This window comes from Ursus maritimus, unplaced genomic scaffold, assembly GCF_017311325.1.
Source record: "Ursus maritimus isolate PB19 unplaced genomic scaffold, ASM1731132v1 scaffold_18, whole genome shotgun sequence".
NCBI classification, from domain to species: domain Eukaryota; kingdom Metazoa; phylum Chordata; class Mammalia; order Carnivora; family Ursidae; genus Ursus; species Ursus maritimus.
In genome coordinates this window covers 21,418,115-21,438,735 of record NW_024424230.1, presented here as the reverse complement: position 1 = coordinate 21,438,735, position 20,621 = coordinate 21,418,115, and the positions used below count along the sequence as shown (strand labels likewise).

The 20,621-nt window shown below is 36.6% G+C and overlaps 1 protein-coding gene across 1 annotated transcript in view; it reads left to right on the top strand.

Moving 5' to 3' along the window:
• The window catches only part of DCC (DCC netrin 1 receptor), a 704,420-nt gene that overhangs the window by 106,369 nt on the left and 577,430 nt on the right, over positions 1-20,621 (top strand). The window contains exon 3 of the mRNA XM_008693128.2: positions 9,969-10,253. Coding sequence (XP_008691350.1) covers positions 9,969-10,253 — 285 coding nt within the window. The remainder of the gene's footprint in view (positions 1-9,968; positions 10,254-20,621) is intronic.

Sequence of the window (20,621 nt, the reverse complement as noted above, 5' to 3'; positions counted from 1 at the left end):
TTTTTTTAAGAAAGATGGATTGGGAATCCTGAATTATTACATGGATTTGAAGACCAGGAGTCCAGCAAGGCTGCTTGGTGAGATTATGATAGAACAGCATTCAAACTGGCTCTTGATCTCCCATAGATTATAGGAAACCCCAAATAACCACCTGGTTCCAAGCCTTATGTCTAATTAGTCTTCAAGGATTGGGAAGAGTACCAGTCCTTCAGAGCATTTATAGTGGACAGACCTCTGGGGGGATTCTGAGCAACACTTACTGATGGCATGTCTCCTTGACGACTTTTTGCCTAGGGGATGAGTTCATTGTGTGCTGCCATTCTTGTAGAGCAGGACCGACAAACTGTGTAATTTGCCTGTACGATTTTCCTTTTCATTTCATACTTCTGTTACATCCTTCTGAGGTTCAACTAATTACCCACATGGATGTTTCTTATAAGATCACACACCAGGTGAGTATGGCTGGCACCCACCAGACATTCTCACTAGATTTGTTTCACAATGCCATGTTGGAGCAACTTTTCTTTAGCCAACTACCTAGAAGTCTGTAATTTTGCCAGTGAAAATGAAGCTAAAACAAAAATCTGGAAAAAATAAAGAAGGGAAATGATAATTCTCGGAGGGACATACTGGCAGAAATGTGCTATAACAAATTCTAAGAATCCTTTATTGGTCTTCTGGCTTCTGAAAAAGACCAAACCTGGAGAATTTCTCTTTAGATTACCTTAATTCTCTTCCCTTCAGCTAATTTGCGAATTAAACGAGGGCAAACAAGGTCCTGGCTTTGAAGGGACGTAGCCTTGAGGCTTTAATTTGGAGCAAACAAAGCATTTATAGCAGTTCTCTGGCAGGTGTAGAATATCGCCACGTTGCTGAATATTTAAAAGCGAGGCATGTTTCCAACCCCAAAGTCTGTCCCCCAATTGATAAGTCTCTTTTTATTAAATGAATTTTAATTACTTAATAATTAGACCTTCCATAGGAGGAGATGGGGATCCTGATAGTCTGCCAAAGAGGCTAGAGGGCAAATCAGAAGAATGTGCCATTTTCAGATTAGAATTTTAAAAAAGGAATAGGCCCAGTCTAGGGGTGTGCGGGTGGATGGGAGGCCTCCCTAGAGGCAAAGAGTCTTGGCATAAACCTGGACTGCAAAATGCTTTATTTCTACTTCTGCTTAAAAGCCAAAGTAGTTTAGAATTCAATGAATGAAAGCGCATGCTAAGATGTTCAAACTTTCTGACTGTCTGGATCCGATGGAAAGATTTCTCATAGTCTGTGTGGTGTGTGTATGCATGGGTGGAAGGGTCCAGAGAGACTATTGTTCTCATTATTTTAATTCTGGGAGCCTAACACTTTTGATGTCCCTGCAGATTTAGCAGCTTTTCATTCATTGCCATGGTGATATTTTACCTCATTTTTTTAGCATCACAAAGGAAAAGCCTAAATGAAAAATGTTTGCTGCTTTTGCTATTAACATTTCTACTGCCTCGGTGACAGCCAACAGTTTGGTTGTGCCTGGCTCCTGAGGAAATAGGTATTGGCTGGAACCTGATTGATGGTTGCAGCCATTGCTCAGGCTGTCCCAGCTGGGTGGGGGCTGGCCCGGGCACCACTGATAACGTTGTTCCTTGGGACAGTGATTTGCAAGGAAGGAAGGATGGGAAAATTTCATTCAAAATGTATATCACTAGTCGACAATTTAAACTTATGATGCTTGGTTAAAAGGTTCATGGATGCACTACGCATAGCCTCCCCCCCCCCCATACACAATCAGTTTCAAATGAAAGGCTTCATGGTTTGACTTCATGTAAGTATATTAGCCTTTGATGTTTTTCACATCCCCTGAAGAAATACCTGGTTTCTCCCTCTCTGTATGCCTCTTTAGCCATTGCTGTCCTTCCTAGACTTCCCAGTGTTTGGAGTCTGGCATATTTGCCTAAACAAAATATCTTATGGATAATATATTTTTCATTCAACAAATATTTGATGGACAATGATATGTCATGTGCTCTGCTAAGTCTGAGTGCAGAATACAATAGACTTAGCCCTGCTTTTGTGGAATTTTACAGATTAGCCGGGAAGATGACTGTTAAATCAATGCCATAGCTAATTAATTACAGTTGAAGTAAGTGCTGCAAAGGAGACATACAGAGATGATTGGTTCTATCTAGGCTTGGGGGAGGCCTCTCTGAGGAACTGAGAATTCTGGTATGGCACTGGGCACTGTTAAATCGCAGGTATTCAAGTGCTGTGTTAGAGAAGAGCTTAAGAGAGTAAACTTTACTCCTTCTTGCATGGGTAGGTAGTAAATGTTCTAGGAAAGAATTGTGGTTGTGGCTGTTTAATAGGCCTTGAGCAACATTAACAAAGTAACATATATAAATGGACCCTTAATGAATCCTTTCACTGTTAAAATTAGTACTAAAGAATAACTGAAGGATCTTTTACAAAAATCCAAATAAACAGGGTGAGACCCATTTCTCCATGGTACTTGCATAATGGTTGTATATCTCTTGCTAACAAGCACTTAATGCTTACTGTACAACTATAATTAGGATAGTTGACGTCTATAAAATTTCTGATACTGAAGCTCAGGCAGTTTTACTGACTATTAGGAACTTATAAAATTTGAATTATAAGTGTCTGTGTTTATCATTTTTGGGACAGGAGATAAAATGGAGCTCCCATACATGTCTGACTTCTCCAAATGCAAAACAATGTGTTCTCTCCTTTTAATAGTTCCCAAAGTAATACCTCCCTAGTAGGTGCTGGTCTTTGCTAATGCACGGAGGTGCAGATATTGTGTGGACCTGCATTTTGACTGGTAGGAGACACTTCCAAGGAGTCCAGGTATTGCTAGATTGAAAGCTGCCGTAGCATCCTGGGTCAGACCAAGTGTGAAGGTAGGAACCTTGACTGCAGTTCATTCTTGGAAACAGCCTTTTCTCTAAGGGTAACAGTGAAGGCCTCCTGAAAGTATCAAAAATTAAGTTTGTAAAAAAAAAAAAAAAAGAAAGAAAGAAAAAGAAAAGAAAATGTGTGTGGTATTTTTAAAAGTGCCATATTTTAGGCTGGTTTGTCCCTGAGAGTACTTACTAAACAGCCGAGTTTACCCCGCACTGTGCAGCTACTTAGGGATTGAGGAGTGCGGGGGGTACTGATCCATAGAAGAAACTCTTTGAGACATTTCCATGGGTTGGGGAAATAAGGCGTTTTAAGAAATACGATAATTCAACACTAAAACTTAAAAAAACCAAACAATCATACATATTGTAAACGTTTGAATGAGTTTTGCTCCTATTCTAGTTCCATCTGTAGAGACAGTGACACTTACAGGTCTGTTGTGAGGATAAAGTGAGGTGATTTATAAAGGTACTTATAATAGTGCAAATGTTAAAACTGAGACCTTGCCCGAAGTTGTCCAGCTGGTTAAATGGTGAAGCAGAGAAGTGACCCCAGGTAATCTGACCAACCCATGTGTCTCCTTCTGTACCATCCCAGACTGCCAAAGAGTATGCTAGGATGTGATAGAGCCAACACTCAAATGCAATTATCAACATTTATATATCTCAATGCTCTTTTTAAACATTTAGAGTCACCTAGAACCTCAACAAATATTTGTGTATTTTGTTTTTCTTTCAGGTGATATTTGATATACTCTGGAGGCATAAGATACCCCTGCCCCACCCCCAAAAGACCCGACATATACAAACCATAGACACTTTTCAGTCTTTTATTTGTATAACTGGCTTTGTCATATTATCTGTAAATTATCACTGCTGTAAAAATTCAAAAGATTCTGAGATGATTTCCAGGAGGCAAGACTAGAGAAAAGGGTTTTTTGTTTTTGTTTTTGTTTTTGTTTTTTTGAGTCAGTACCTTATGAATAACCACAGCTTTGATAGGTAGATGTTTTCCTTTTTAGAGGAAACTTGAGAAATACAATTAAGAGGAAGCAGGTTTAGGGAGTAGACCAGTTCAATAGATCCAAGAATTATTTTGCAGGAGTTGTGGAAGATGAGCCTGGAAAGTACCTTGTGCTAGATGCTTGGGTAGCAGTATTTGGGGTATAAGACAATACTAGAAAAAACTGGGACATTAGAGTTTCTTAAATGAAGCAAAAACTTTGGTGATTTAGAAACAGTGATCTTTTACTATGTTTGGGATATAGTAGGGTGAGAAAAGAGTAGAGATAGGAAGACCACTTGCGCTATGATTACAATGGATCAGATGTGTTTGAATCCAACTTTTTTCAAGAAAAGGCTCTTGTGGATCAGGAAGCTATTTTTCACGAGGACCTAGTTAAAATTATACTTGTATCTCTCTATGAATGAAGCACAGGAGTCATTTGTATGGCCTTACAGCATAAAATGGCTCTTCTGAAAATACTGTATTTCATTCTTACGAGTTGCAGTGAGTTTAATGTTCATTACTAGGTGTTCATACTCATGCCTTAAAAATATAGTACTAAGGTGATAGCCTATAACTTCTTCTTTTAATACTGTTGCTGGGTTGTTACACCACCAAGAGATGTGAGTGCTAAAATTGGCACAATATTGGGAGCATTAATTTAAGCCATATAGAGCTTTGTAAACTTACAATTGCTTTTTGATGTGTTGGGTTTGCTTTGCAGATACAAAAAAGAAAAAGCTACAAATCATGTTTATAATTTCTCACTGTGTCAAATAATCAACTATTTGAAATTTTCAAACATTATTACATCATTAAATTTTAAATAGGATACAATTCTGACCTCATTTATTAAAATACTAAATAATCATAGAGTGCATACTAAAAAAGCATGTGGAATATTAACCAATTCCATTAAGTCTAATTATATTAATATACAGTCTTATGTCTTGTGTATGATCCTTCCAACTGGTTGAAGTTTACATAAAGGAACCAGTTGTTGAGTATCAGTTTGAAATCAACCATACCTCATTTTATTGCACTTTATTTTGCTTCCTAGATACTGCATTTTTTACAAATTGAAGGTTTGTGGCAATCCTGTGTCACACAAGTCTATTGGCCTCATTTCTCTAACAGTATTTGTTCACTTTGTGTCTCCATGTCACAGTTTGGTAATTCTTCCAATGTATCAAACTTTTTCATTATTATTATATTTGTTATGCTCATCTGTGATCAGTGATTCTGATGTTACTATTGTAGTTGTTTTGACACGCCATGACCTACACTCATATAAGATGGCAAACTTAATCTGTAAGTGTTCTGTGTGCTCTGAATTCTCCACCAATAGGCCATTCCTGCATCTTTTTTCCCTCTACTTGGGCCTCCCTATTCCCTGAGACACAACAATATTGATATTAGACCAATGAATAATCCTTCAGTGGTCTCTAAGTGTTCAAGTTAAAGGAAAAGTCATACATCTCTCATATTTAAAAAAAAAGCTAGAAGTTATTAAGGTTAGTGAGGAAGGTACATCAGAAGCCAAGATAGGCCGAAAGGTAAGACTTTTGCCCCAAACAATCAGCCAGATTGTGCATGCGGAGGAAAAGTTCTTGAAGGAATTTAAAAGTGCTATTCCCATGAACACACAAATGATAAGAAAGTGAAACAACCTTATTGCTGATATGGAGAAAATTTTGGTGGTCTGGATAAAAGGTCAAACCAGCCACAACATTCTCTTAAGCCAAAGCCTAATGCAGAGCAAGACCCTGAATCTCTTCAATTCTGTGAAGGCTGAGAAGTGGTAAAGAAGCTACAGAAGAAAAGTTTGGAGCTAGCAGGCATAGTTTGATGAAGTTTAAGGAAAGAATCCATCTCCATAATACCAAAATGCGAGGGGAAAGAGCAAGTTATCCAGGTCTAGCTAAGATAATTAATGAAGGAGGCTACACTAGACAACAGATTTTTAATGTAGACAAAACAGCCTTCTATTGGAAGAAGATGTCATCTAGGATTTTCGTGGCTAGAGTGGGGAAGTCGAAGCTTCAAAGGACATACTGACTCTTGTTAGCGGCTAACGTAGCTGGTGACTTTAAGTTGAAGCCAGGGCTCATTTACCATTCTGAAAATTCTAGGGCTCTTAAGAATTGTGCTAATCCCACTCTGCTCTATAAATGGAACGACAAAGCCTAGATAACAGCACATCTGTTTACAACATGGCTAGTGAATATTTTAAGCCTACTATTGAGACATATTGCTCAGAAAAAAAAAATCATTTCCTAAATATTACTGCTCTTTGACAAGGCACCTGGTCACTCAAGAGCTCTGGAGGAGACCACAACAAGATTAATGTTTTCATGCCTGCTAGCACAACATCCACTCTGCAGCCCATGGATCAAAGAGTCATTTTGACTTTCAAATCTTATTATTTAAGAAATACATTTTATAAGGCTATAGCTGCCATTGATAGTGACTCCTCTGATGCAACAGTGCAGTTAATTAAAAGCCTTCTAGAAGGAATTCACCATTCTAGATGCCACTAATCACATATATGATTCATGGGAAGAAGTCAAAATACCAACATTAATAGGAATTTGGGAGAAGTTGATTCCAACACTCATGGATGAGTTGGAGGGGTTCAAGACTTCAGTAGAGGAAGTAACTATAGAAGTGGTGGAAATAACAAGGGAACTAGATTAGAAGTGGAGCCTGAAGATATGACTGAATTGTTGCAGTCTGATGATAAAACTCGAATGGATGAGGAGTCACTTCTTACAGATGAGCAAGGAAACTGGTTTTTCAAGATGGAATCTACTAATGGTGAAGATGCTGTGAAAATTATTGAAATGAAAATAAAGGATTTGGGGTATTACATAAACTTGGTTGAAAAAGCAGCAGCAGAGTTTGAGGGGGCTGACTCCAATTTTGAAAGAAGTTCTCCTCTGGGTAAAATGCTATCAAACAGCATCACGTGCTACAGAGAAATCGTTCATGAAAGGAACAATCAATCAATGCGACAGACTTCATTGTTGTCTTATTTTAAGAAATTGCCACAGCCACCCCAGGCTTCAGCAGCCCAACCAGTCAGCAGCCAGCAACAGTGAGGTGAGACTCTCTACTGACAAAAACCAAAAAACAACAACAAAAAAAATTGCCGAAAGCGCCAATGATGCTTAGCATTTTTAGCAATAAAGCACTTCTAAATTATATTATATAATGCTATTGCACACTTAATAGATTACAATAGAGGGTAAACATAACTTTTATATGAACCAGCAAACCAAAAATTCATCTGACTTATGTTATTACAATATCCACTTTATTGAGGTGCTTTAGAACTGAACCTAAAATATCACCAAGGTATGCTTATACCCTTTCATTTAATGTTTTATTCTCTTCTGTTGTGTTTATTATCTAGAATATAGTGAGTTTTTGAAACACCACAGACATTTAAATGTAAATTAGGTATTGAGAACTTTATCCATTGTGTATAACTTATACAAGAGTGTATAGCTGAAAATATGTAAGTATCCAGATATTTTACCAACTTATTAAAAATATTTTATTCTTATATTTTATAAAACATATAATTTGTGTGTATAGGTAAATTATTCCCAACTTTATTTCCTTAACTATAAAATAAAATATGGAAGTGGAGACCAAGAAGAAAACTATTAAATAAAAAAAAATTGTTTAAAATCTATTGTCCTACATAACCCTCAAAACATCTGGCTAACTATCCATTGCAGTGTTGCCTTATGTAGTATATACGGCCATTCTCTGTTTAAGGACATGCTTTAAATCTATACTTTAGCAGTTATAGATTAATGTACTTATTTTGAATAGACTCTAGACACTACACTACAAAGAGTATAGAAATTGGACTTTGAACAATGAGCTAGGACACAAGTTAACAGATTCCTTTTGGTCTTTACTCAGTGGTAAATCTAGCATAGTTATAGATTAATTCTGGATACTAAATAAGAATAGAATTGCATGTGGCTGGCACCCCCTGTAGATATATTTGTAGTGTGGAGACAAACAAATCCATGGATCCAGATTCTAGAGCCTTACCTGGGGATCCAGATGACTAATTTTAGTACCTTACGTTTGGGATAGATTTCAATTGGTAAATTAATATTTGCACAAGTATGAATGGTTCTGCATGGTCTAGAATTAATCATTCTTACTAAAGAACAGCCTTAATATTGCATTTATAGATCTTCAGGTCTATTAATGTAAATGGAGGTATAATGAGTAGCAAACCATCTTTGGCAGCTTCTAACTATTCCATATGTGATATTGATATAATTTCCTGTTTCATAGATTCAATTATCTGGTGGTTTAAATACTCTGATCCCTGAAAGAGATATGAAATTCCACGTTCACCTAGGGAAGGAGGCTTCTTTATGGCATTTCTGATTGTCTCCCATATTTAATTATGATGTTTTAACTAAGTCATCTTGTCTTTCCCCTTTTGACTCCAACAAATTTTTTTCAGATTGTAAGGAAATTTAGGTTTGTGAGAATTAACAGACCCAAAATAAAACTAATAGTAGTTAAAACTGAGCACAAGTAGAATTTGTTATTGACTACATATGGATGGGAAAATTATTGGTAAAATTTGATCCTGGGCCTAGGAAATTTTGACTTAATTAAAACAAATCTATAAAATTAAAAAAAATCACAATAACATAAAATATGATCAGGAAACCTTGAGGTGAACCCCAAAATGATGAATGAATTAAATTTTATTATGAAATGAACACACAATGAAAACAATTCCAATAAGACTGAAGTGAAAATCAAAATATTGGAATATAACTGTAATGAATGAAACATGAATCAAGGAATTTAAAATTATTTAAATAAATGAACTCTAGAAAATAAAATTGCTAATGTTCTATCAGTGATGGCATAATTCATTCAAATATGTTTATGTTTAATCATTTAAAAAGTTTTCACAGTTGAAACACTAGAGTCATAAATATCCATCTAGTCACAAAAAGGGGGCTCAAGAGGGCAAGACCAAAATATTTTCTACCCTTCTCATGTAAAACATCATGATGTGGGAGACTTCTCTTTCACCATGCTCATAGTAATGGCCATTTATTTTCTTTTTGTCATTTCCTTTTTCCTTTTCCCTACATTTGCTTAATCATCATATGAATGCATCTTTTCCACGTGTTATTGTACATGAACATTACAATGGTTGTGTGAGTCGAGTTAGCTCTTATCCCATATTATAGCCCATAGAAACGAAAAAAAGTTACCAAAGGAATCATACAGAGTGGATCACCAGCCAGGCTAGAAACACAAGCTAATCTAGTTCATTTTCTCAGTTTACCACAACTATAACTGGCAAATACTGATGATCATTTACCTTAGGCAGTCAACCCATACGAGAGTGTTCTGTTACTATAATTGGTGGTTAATGGCACCCATTTTTCTTGAAATTGCTGTAGGCTATGCCATATGGCCAGTCCTTCGTGAATCTCCTTAACTTCATAGTCCTCTGTCCAAAGCCATGTACTTGGAAGCACATAGGACCAGGATTCAAAAGAACTAGATTGTGGGGTGCCTGGCTGGCTCAGTCAGTAGAGCGCATAACTCTAAATCTCAGGGTCATGAGTTCAAGTCCCACATCGGGCTTGGAGCCTACTTTAAAAAAACAGAGCAAAACAAAAAAAGAACCAGGTCTTATTTGCAGGATTGTGTGAACTTGTGTGTAGGATTCTATTTCTCTGAACCTCGATTTTCTTGTGTGTAAAATTAGGATGATCTTGTGTATTCTGTTTATTTTACAAAGCTGTTTTATGAACGAAGACTAACAAAATAGTAAGCTTCTAGAGATTAATAGCAATTTTTTTATCCTTTTTTAGCCACAGAAACTATTGTGATATCAGACACATAATGCACCAAAATATGAAGAACAAGTGAGATGAAATTTGACAAAACATAAAATACAATTTTCTATAAAGAATACAGGTGTGATTATTTTTATTGGTGGTTATTCTGTCTTATCTGAAAGATTTATCCTTTCTTCTTTGTTTTTCCCCTAGGACCACTAAGGTTCCTATCCCAGACAGAATCTGTCACAGCTTTTATGGGAGACACAGTGCTACTCAAGTGTGAAGTCATTGGGGAGCCTATGCCAACAATACATTGGCAAAAAAACCAACAAGACCTGACTCCTATCCCAGGAGATTCCCGAGTGGTGGTCTTGCCCTCTGGCGCCTTGCAGATCAGCAGACTTCAACCGGGGGACATTGGAATCTATCGATGCTTAGCTCGGAATCCCGCCAGCTCAAGAACAGGAAATGAAGCAGAAGTCAGAATTCTGTCAGGTATGACTGTCCTCTTTATTTTCTTCAGAATTATATTCTTTGGAGTAGTTTGAACAACAATTTTCCCTTCAACAAATGCTTTGTGATTGTTTTTAAGTTCTGGGGGTTTGCTTTACATTTTCCCCCCTTCTTTCTAAATGAGCCATTAGCTGAGGGTAAGCCAAAAGTTTTTCTTACTCTTCCCAGTCTTGTATTTGAAGTTTCCAGAGAAATACATATTTTCCTTATATATCTGGCTTCATTCATGGATGCATTCACACATCCATTAATACACAATGAGTGCTTCTTACTGTAAAGCTCACTGCTAAGCATTGTTAATGTATTATTTTATTTTCCCCTGATAGCATTCTAAGTAGTGACTATTATCCCCATTTTCAAAGGATGAAGGTGAGGCTCTGCAAGGTTAAGAACCTTCCCCAGGTTAATACTGAAGATTCATTTACTCATTAATTCATATACTCATTTCTGAGAAACACTGTGCTATGTACAGGGATGTAGCAATGATTAAGACTGACACAGAGCCTGGCTTGTTAGAGTTTGGGTGACATGGACATGTAAATCATTACAATATAGTGTGACTGATACTATGATAAGGAAAGTAGTTTCTCTCTATCTCTTATCTTCCTTTCTCTTCTCTGGCAAATGTATGACTGTGGGCTCCTTTTCATCTCCTAAACAACCAGAGGTTAGACTGGAGATTTTCTAACATCTCTTCTCTTGCAATAACTGCTACTATCTTCTATCTATGTAATATCTACTTTCTCATTTAATAGCACTTGGAGGGTTTACAAAGACTCACTTGTGAGAATCACAAAGAAGACACACACTTGAGTCATTGTGACAGACTCCCTATCAAAGCATTGATGTTGGCTCTTGTCTCTGCATGCTGTGTATAGTTACCACAAGTCCTTCAGCTAGGTAGAGGGTAACATTCCTACGTCTCTTCAAAAGTAAACTGACAATTCGAACATTCCCAGGTACTTTGATAAGGACATCTTTGAAGCCTCTTCTAATTCTTTTGTGTACTCTTTCCTCCATCAGTCACAGGGATACTGACTTCAGTGTGTCAATATCCATCAGCACCACGATTTCCTTCCATCCACTAGGCAGTGACAGATGCAAATGTAGCATTTATTCCCAACACACACATGCATCTATTTAGGCATCCATTAGATACACAAAAATTTTAAATATTTATATTCACATGTCCTTAATAATGCATCTAAGTCAATCAGATGGGAAGCCTAGGTAAGCCACATAGAAAATTGGCAAGACTATGTTAGCCTATCTTAATATGACTGAAAGGTCTGTTTTCCAGAAGTATTAAGGGATAATGTTGGACTAATTAAATATTAAATCTGAAATAGGAAGTTTTGAAAGACACAGAGATATAAGCATTAAATCACCACTTACATTTATTTGTTCACCTTGTAAGACACATTTGCATTATAATCTGTGGAGATTTATTTAAAGCCAAATTTCATATTGTTAATTTGGCTAAAATCAAGAATATGTTGGGGTACTTTGGAGGTGTATGGATATTTTTTATCTGAATGGAAACAAATTTTTTGAAGTTATTAGAGCTAATGAGAAATTTTCTCCAAGTTCTGTGAATTCAAATACAAACTTTAAAAAGGACTTATGAGCTGAAGTAACACACACACACACACACACACACACACACTCATTATTGTTGTACTTGGTTAAACCTGTCTCCTATACTATTGACCATGTAGAGGATCTGCTGAAGGAGCATATGTTTGTCCCATTTATCACTGAGTTTGCAAGTTGGTTTAGAGGTCAAATACACAAATCCATGACAAGTACAAAATTGAGTAAGAGAATGGATGGATGGATGGATGGATGGATGGTCAATCCCAGTTTCTTTTAATTGCCATTTATGATTTTCTCATTTGTAAAATCTTGCTAATCTTTTCTGACTCAATTTCTGTTTTCTGTAAGTACTGATTTGAGGAAATAATAAATTACATAGATAGATGACCCGCTCTCAATTCTAATGCTAATTTAATCAGGTAAGAAGGAGTCAGTTAAAATAAGAAAACATCAGATTATTAATATGTGTTGTAAGCATTAAAGTCATATCAGAATAGTCACCATTCTTTAAAAATAAATTCTTCTTCATGGTCATTTAAGTACCATCTTGACTGATGATGTTATCTATCTGTTAGTTTGAAACGTAAATGCTAATGTGTGTAGAGAATTATCTACTACTAATTAATATATAATTTGGTATTCCTACTCAAGTTCATATAAAATAAAAGTTGCCCCTTTTATATATTAAGTGCTTGATATCACCAAGTAACTGAGATCCATTAAATTCAGATTTTAAGAATCAAGTAGTTGTTTCAAAATGTTGCTTTTCAATGTATTCACTAAATAATTCAACAAACTTTTGAGTGAATTTTATATACCTGCCATCATGCTGGTTGCTAAGAATACAAACTTGGGAGACTGTGCCCTAAAACAGCAATAGCGTAGTGGGGAAAACATGGGGCGCCTAGGTGGCTCAGTTGGTTAAGCGTCTGCCTCCAGCTCAGGTCATGATCCCAGGATCCTGGGATTGAGGCCCGCATTGGGCTCTCTGCTCAGTGGGGAACCTCCTTCTCCCTGTCCCTCTGCCAGCTGCTTCCCCTGCTTGTGCTCTCTCTTACTCTATCAAATAAATAAATAAAATCTTAAAAAAAATAGACAAAGGAAGTAGACTGTACTGTGAAGGAAGAAATATAGTGGTTCCCTCACATAGAAACTCCAGCTGCCGATTTTGAAAAGCAAGGAAGTGCACAGCAGGTCAGAAGAGCAGAATCAGCACAGCACAGAGAAAGGAGACATAATAGCTTTTCAGGGGACCTGCACTTCATCTTTTTAACAAGGCCATAGGGCACGGGAAGTGTTGGAGTGGAAAACCTGGAGGTAAGGAAGATAAACTGAAGCGAGGAAGGTAAGGTAGAATGTGCGGAATTAACCAGTATCAGCCAAGATTCAGAAGCGAAGATGAGGGACGAGATCTTAATTAAGGTAGTTCTCGAAAACACACCACGTAGGGCATATGAGGGAGAGGATAGAATCCGGGCTCAGTAAAAGCTAGGGGGTGGCACGTTTCTCTGGGATTGGGTGTGGAATAGTGGTGCTAAGATGTTCAAAATAAATTGCAAACTTTGAAATGTCATACCTGGTTAAAATTTCCCCATAACATTTTATATTTTCCAGATTAAATGAATAATTACTTATTTCATTCAAAGGTAGGGAAATCAGTAACTATTTTGATCAATGTTTTAAGACAGAAATTGAATTCTTGCTTATGCGGAATTGTACATTTTTAACAGAGTAAGTTAGTAGTAAATTGTCGTAAAGGGTTTTTGTTGTTGTTGTTGAAATATTGATAATACAACACTAAGTAAGATTGAGATGGTTTGAAGTATTTTGTTGCATGTGATGGGGAACGTACGAGGTATTGAGGGCCACTGGGATCGTCAGGTTCACTTTATTCGGTTCTCATGACATCTGAGTGCCAAGCGGTAGATTGAATTGCTGAATTATAAATCTGCTTTGGGCACTAGGTTGACTGAAATAACTGGCCCGTACACTGAAACTCTTATTTCAGTTTTCTTAATGGCCTAATTGAATTGATCAATTGGTAATTCAATCTATTGTTCATTCGTTTAACTGCGATTAAATGACTCTGGGTCCTGGATAGACCTGAACTCTGAATATCTGTACGATTAGAAGCATTGGCTTTTAATGGAATCAGTTGGACTAAAGTATATTTTGAATGATTTTTCTCTATCATATTCATTTTTCTTGAAATGCATTTTAACAGAAATATTTCAAAATTCATATTGTTTAAAGGAGAACTATTTTTTTTTTGTTTTAAAACAAACGGTTTCTGAATTGTGTTCATCACCAAGAATTTATTATTATAACATTTTTAGTTTGACTAAATATTACTTATATTACAAAATTAATTACATTTTGCTACTATTTGTTTTATAATTTCTGCAGAATAATAGTTTGTAGGAAAAAACAAAGAAGACACATTCTTTGTTTTGAAATATACCATTAAGCAGAGAGTTCATTCATGTAGCCATATGACTAACAGAAGGCCAGGAATGGCAAATTCAGGTAAGTATATCTAGTTCCAAATCAGCACAGACAAGGAATAAGTCAGTTCTAGGTGGAAAATTTGCAGACTCCTTGTAGAGATGATTCTTTTGCTAGATATTCAGGAGATAACCATTTGTAGAATGATAGCAGATGATAAATCTGGAAGGAGAAGTTGAACCTATTTTTATGGAGAACATTGAATCCCATGTCTAGGAATTTAGACTTGATTCTATTCACTTTATTGATGGCTGGGAATCCTTGAAGGTTTTTGAATAATATATATCATGATATAAACATACACACAGAAAAACAGAAATAAGAAAGCTGAGAGCAAATCAGATTAACGTATTACTGGTATTACTGATATTTTTGTATCATATTCAATGTTTTTCACTGCACTAAAGGATTTTCCCATAGTTAGCTTCTTCTTCTTCTTTTTTTTTTTTTTTCTTTTGGCTAGTTTTGAATAAAACTATTTCTTATGCCATGCTATAAAGAGAACACTATTAACCTTTCATAGATCTAAGTTGGATAAAATTGTTTCCTTTGTTTCTTTCTTACATGTACATAGAAAAGAATGAAATATAAGATGATATTATAATTGAACCATGTGAAGTCCACGTTTCCTAAATATTAGACTTAATTCAGGCTGCATGAAGGAGTCAGCATGTGGACTACTATAGTCCATTTCCTATTGAGTTAATATTGATCTTTTGAGCCATTATTACAATAAGTTGCTAAAAGCATGGAGTATGATACCAGACTAAGTATAAATCTCCGTCATACCACTTACTAGTGGTGCAATTTAGGGCAGGTTACTTAATCTAAATCTTTATTTATTTTACAAAATGTAGAGAGTAATGTCACATATTTCTAAGGGTGGTTATGAGGTTTTAACTTAAGAGGCCAAATATAATGTTTGGAATTGCTAAGTCCTTAGTAACTATTATAATTACTTTCAAATATTAGAATTCAGTCTTAAAGAATTTGATTCTTATGTCAAGATTATTCATCTGAGACTAAATTACCTGATTTTGATTCTGGATATCTAAGTGTTCATTTTTTAGTGGTAGTTACACGTATTTTATGCTATTTACCCACAGTACTGTGTCTCTGCGTTTGTTTTTCACATCCATTAAAAGGCAGAGTATAGTCAACTATTCCTTCTCTAGTAATGCATTGCTACATGGTTTTCACCCTAAACTTTCCATCAACATCATTTTGTTTGCTATACAAAATATTGCAGAAGTCACTGGCTTAGAAATAAGAGAAGATAAATAAGACTTCTGGTATTTGATCTTTATTAGTAATTAACAATTCACTGAATCTTCTAAAATCCTTTGTTTCCTTATTTGTTAAGAGAAAAGGTTGGCCTGGAACAGCCTTTCCAGAATTTCTGCCAGGGCTCTCATTTATTATTTAATTCCACATTCATCTCCAACTCCACCTTTGTAATTATGGCATTTAAGAGTTCAAGTTTGCTAGACAAACTCTAATTATTAGAAACTGGGGCTCCTGGGTGGTTCAGTCGGTTGAGCATCTGACTTGATTTTGGTTCAGATCATGATCTCATGGTTGTGAGATTGAGCCCCGTGTTGGGCTCTGTGCTGGGATTGGAACCTGAATAAGATTCTATCCCTTTCTCTCTGCCCCTCCCATCCTCCCCCAGCTCATAAATAAATAAACAAACAAACAAACAAATAAATAAATAAATAAATAAATAAAGGGAGGTGCCTGGGTACCTCAGTCATTTGAACAGCCAACTCTTAATTTCGGCTCAGGTCATGATCTCAAGGTCCAGGGATTGAGCCCCACATCAGGCTCCACACTTGACAGGGAGTCTCCTTGAGGATTTCTCTCCCTCTCCCTCTCCCCCTTCCCTCACTCACTCTCCTCTCTCTCTCTCAAATAAATAAATAAATCTTTAAAAAAACACAGAATTGGGGTGCCTGGGTGGCTCAGTTGGTTAAGCATCTGCCTTTGGCTCAGGTCATGATCCCAGGGTCTAGGGATCAAGAACCACATTGGGGGGGGGGGTCCTTGCTCAGCAGGGAGTCTGCTTCTCCCTCTGCCCTTCACCCCATTTGTGCTCTCTCTCTCTCACTCTCTCTGTCTCTCTCAAATAAATAAATAAAATCTTAAAAAAAACTATAAGGCCATGCAAAAACACAATCATTGTGTCAAAATCAATCTCATAAAATGAGACTATCCTACTTTTAAATTAAATTGAATAAAATGGTTTTTAGCTAGTTTATATTGTCATAAAAAACACACCAAAAGAAAATTGGATACCTTTTATTGTATACAACTGGCCATGTAGTGAAATGACCAAGTTCCATATCATGATATGCTCTACCCGCCAACCCCCAACCATGATAGCTTTAGCTTGCCCTCTTTGGGAACCAGGGCTGGGCAGAACATGGAAGCCAATGGACAGTCATGGTATATTAGAATTAGTTATTGTAACTCAGGTCTTTTAACCAATGTGAGATAGTAGAGATAATCAGTGTTTTGTATACACTTGATGAAATTCCATTCAGATGCACAAAGTTGATATGTTAGTAAGCCTAGGCTGACTTGGAGTGGATAAATAGACAGTGTCTCTTTGATTCTTGAATTTGTTAAAAAAGAAAACATGTCTTCATTTCTCAGTGCTGTTTTGGGGACATCGGTCTCGTCCAGAATTCCAAGGTAAAAGTATTTGAAATACTGGGTGATCTATTACATTTTTCTTGCCATGCCTATTATTCTAATGTCACTAGTGATCTCTCCTGCAGCAGTTCCACTAATTTTTCTATTTTCATTCTTGACCTGGAATGATATTAGATATTGTTTATGTGATCTCCTCTTAACTCCCGTCCCCTGATGCGTTTCTATTTCTTGTAAGGTCAAAAGCAAAAACGGTATACTTCGGAGTATCCTCTATAGGAAGGAATAAAGATTCCTTGAAAAAGAGATAGTCTTTCTTTTCCCAGGAGTCTTTTAGGACTGATATATGGTCAGCTGTGCATTTACTAGGAATATGACACTAAGTAGCCCCAGCATGGGTGACTGAAGATTCCAGCAGTCTGCCCTGACTCATAAACAAGGGGCTTTCTCTGAGTGTGTGTAGAAGCTAAACCTAAAACCTGTGAGGGCAAAAGTCACAAAAATCAGTGAAGGAACTGGTAGAGCTTCCTTCTCTGGTCCTGCTTGATATCAGTTTATTCCTAGAGCTTAAAAAAGACATATAGTCATGAGTTATGGGCATACCTTTATTTTTTCAACATTGGCTAAATAGGAAATAACCCAAGTACTTTTTTTGATTCTTTAACAAAAACAAGAGTTAGAATAGGCGTGTCTGGGTGGCTCAGTCAGTTAAGCATCTGCCTTTGGCTTTGATCATGATCCTGGGTCCTAGGATTGAACCCTGCACCTACTCAGTGAAGAGCCTGCTTCTCCTTCTCCTCCCTGCTCCTGCTCTCTCTTGATATCTCTGTCACGATCTCTGTCTCTCTCTCTCTCAAATAAAAATAAAATCTTTTTTAAAAAGAATCTTAAAAAGTAAAAAAAAAATCTTAAAAAATATAAAATAAATAATTACTTTTCTAGAAAATTTTAAATGCTACTTTATGCATTTATATAAGTTATGAAGATTTCTGGGTTCCCTAAACTAAGTTTGACACATCATAATGACAGCATTTGTTTTCTGGGACTCTACTGTCGGCTGTAAAATTACAAAACAACAACAACAACAACAACAAAAAAAAAATATATATATATATATATATATATTCTATAAATTAAAAACTACTTCCTTCAATCCTGCTACAAAATGAAACTGATAGACTTAAAATTTGCCTGTGAGACAGAAGAGATATAACCATATGCCAATGATAAGAATAGACACTCCGCTTTCTTCTTCCAAACTCTATCTACAAATAGCAGTATGTGTGTGTACATGGAGAAAGAAAGAGGAAATATGAACAGATGTAGGAATATTTACAGAGAGGGAACGTCATTTTTAGTACTGAATTGGTGTAAATGAGGAAGGGAAGTAATAGAATTGTGGAGTGATGACTACTAACTCCTGAGAAATGGTTCTCTTCTCTGTTCAAAGCTCCTTGGCTTTCAGCCAGATGGAGGGTTTTTTTTTTTCTTTTTTTATTAAATAAATTTTGATTCCTGTGATCAGTCTGGATTAGACTGGTTTTTAATAAAAGACACTCTAAACACAGAGTTAGAAGGAGTTTGATGGAATTTTTCACTCCAAGCACATATTATTATACCTGCTTGTGTTTGAAGACACAGGGTACCTGCTGAATTTCCTGAAACAGAACTAGATGGGGGGTGGCTAAGGATCCAGCAGGTGAACAGTAGGTTAGCTTGAAATTGAGGATGCAGACAGAAAACTCGCTCTGTGAAGTTAAATTAATTTGTAACTCTTAAGCCTGGGAAGAAATCAAAGAGAATATCCCACAGTAGCCTGCAGTGTCCTTTCATTTCCAATTGGAAAAGTGTTTGATATTCCATTGGGACAGTCATTTAATAAAGAAAACCAAAGAGTATACAACAAGGAAAAAAAAAAAAGGTTTGCATTCAGAAAGCATAAAAATTAAAAGCAAGTACTGGTTATTTTGAGGAAGATAGTTATTAAGTTGTGAGAACTGTTTTTTGTTTGTTTGTTTGTTTTTGTTTTTATTTTGCTGACACGGATGCCAACAGTCCATAATTAAATTTCTCTCTGCCTCAGTTATCCTTTAGACTCAGCCATGAAAGTTCAGTGTTGATATTCATAAACAGGAATAGAGGAAAATGGCCCCATGAAAAGAAGGTCATTGTCATCACGGGGTGAGCATGCTTTCCACTGTGCACGGGATAGTGCCAGGGACATCTAATGTCCTAGAATAATTATAAAGAGAGTTACCTTTCACTCTGCAACATACCCAATGTTGGATAATATATGTAGTGAGCCGTATCTATCATGAGGTAAGACAAATTCATGTGGCTTTAACATATTTGGGAAAACCTGAAAATGCAGAGTCAAATTTAGCTTCTATTGGGGCGCCTGGGTGGCTCAGTCGTTAAGCATCTGCCTTCGGCTCAGGGCGTGATCCCTGCGTTCTGGGATCGAGTGAGTCCCACATCGGGCTCCTCGGCTGGGAGCCTGCTTCTTCCTCCCCCTCTCCCCTGCTGTGTTCCCTCTGTCACTGGCTGTCTCTCTGTCACATAAATAAATAAAATCTTAAAAAAAAAAATTTTTAGCTTCTAGCTGGCCTCACAGACTCAGTTAATTTGGCTACTGTAACATCTAATAGAAACTTTTTCTTTAATTGAAATACCCTAAAAATAGAAAATATTCTCTCTCTCCTTTTACCCGTGTTCCTTCTCCATGACTCTTTGAGTAATGGACCCTGAAGACAGTTGAGTTCTTATTTCTAAATATGTGAAATGTAGGTAAATGTGTCAGGTTATGTGATCCAAAATACTGTTGACTTTTAATAATCTATTGCTGAAAGACGGTGACTGGAAATACTTAAGTTTTTCACTGCCTTTACAAATGAAAGTAATAATAATGATAATAATAGCAAGAAGAAGGAGGAGGAGGAGGGGAATGACATTTACCTTTTTTTTTTTTTTAAGTAGGCTCCACACCCAGCATGGAGCCCAACACAGGGCTTGAACTGAGATCAAGACCTGAGCTGAGACCAAGAATCAGATACTTAACCAACTGAGCCCCCCAGACACCCCTACTTTATCAATTACTACTTCAAGGATACAAACCTATTCCCATGTTGAAAGGAAATGTGCTTCCTGAATATCTCAGAAGATAGGCTTATTTGTTTAAACTGTCTACATCAGGGGCGCCTGGGTGGCTCAGTCGTTAGGCGTCTGCCTTCAGCTCAGGGCATGATCCCAGCATTCTAGGATCGAGCCCACATCAAGCTCCTCTGCTGGGAGCCTGCTTCTTCCTCTCCCACTCCCTCTGCCTGTGTTCCCTCTCTCCCTGGCTGTCTCTCTCTCTGTCAAATAAATAAATAGAATCTTAAAAAAAAAAAAAAAAAGAAAAAAAAAAAGACTTAGTTTAAAAAAAAATAAAAAAATAAACTTACTACAGTAGTTCTCAAAGATTGGTCTAAGGATGCTTAGTGTTTCTCGAGATGCTTTCAAGGGATCTGCAGGTTCAAACCTATTTTAGTGACAATACAATTTTTTTTCATATTGTTTCACCATGTTGACTAAGAATACCTTTCATGAAGCAATAAA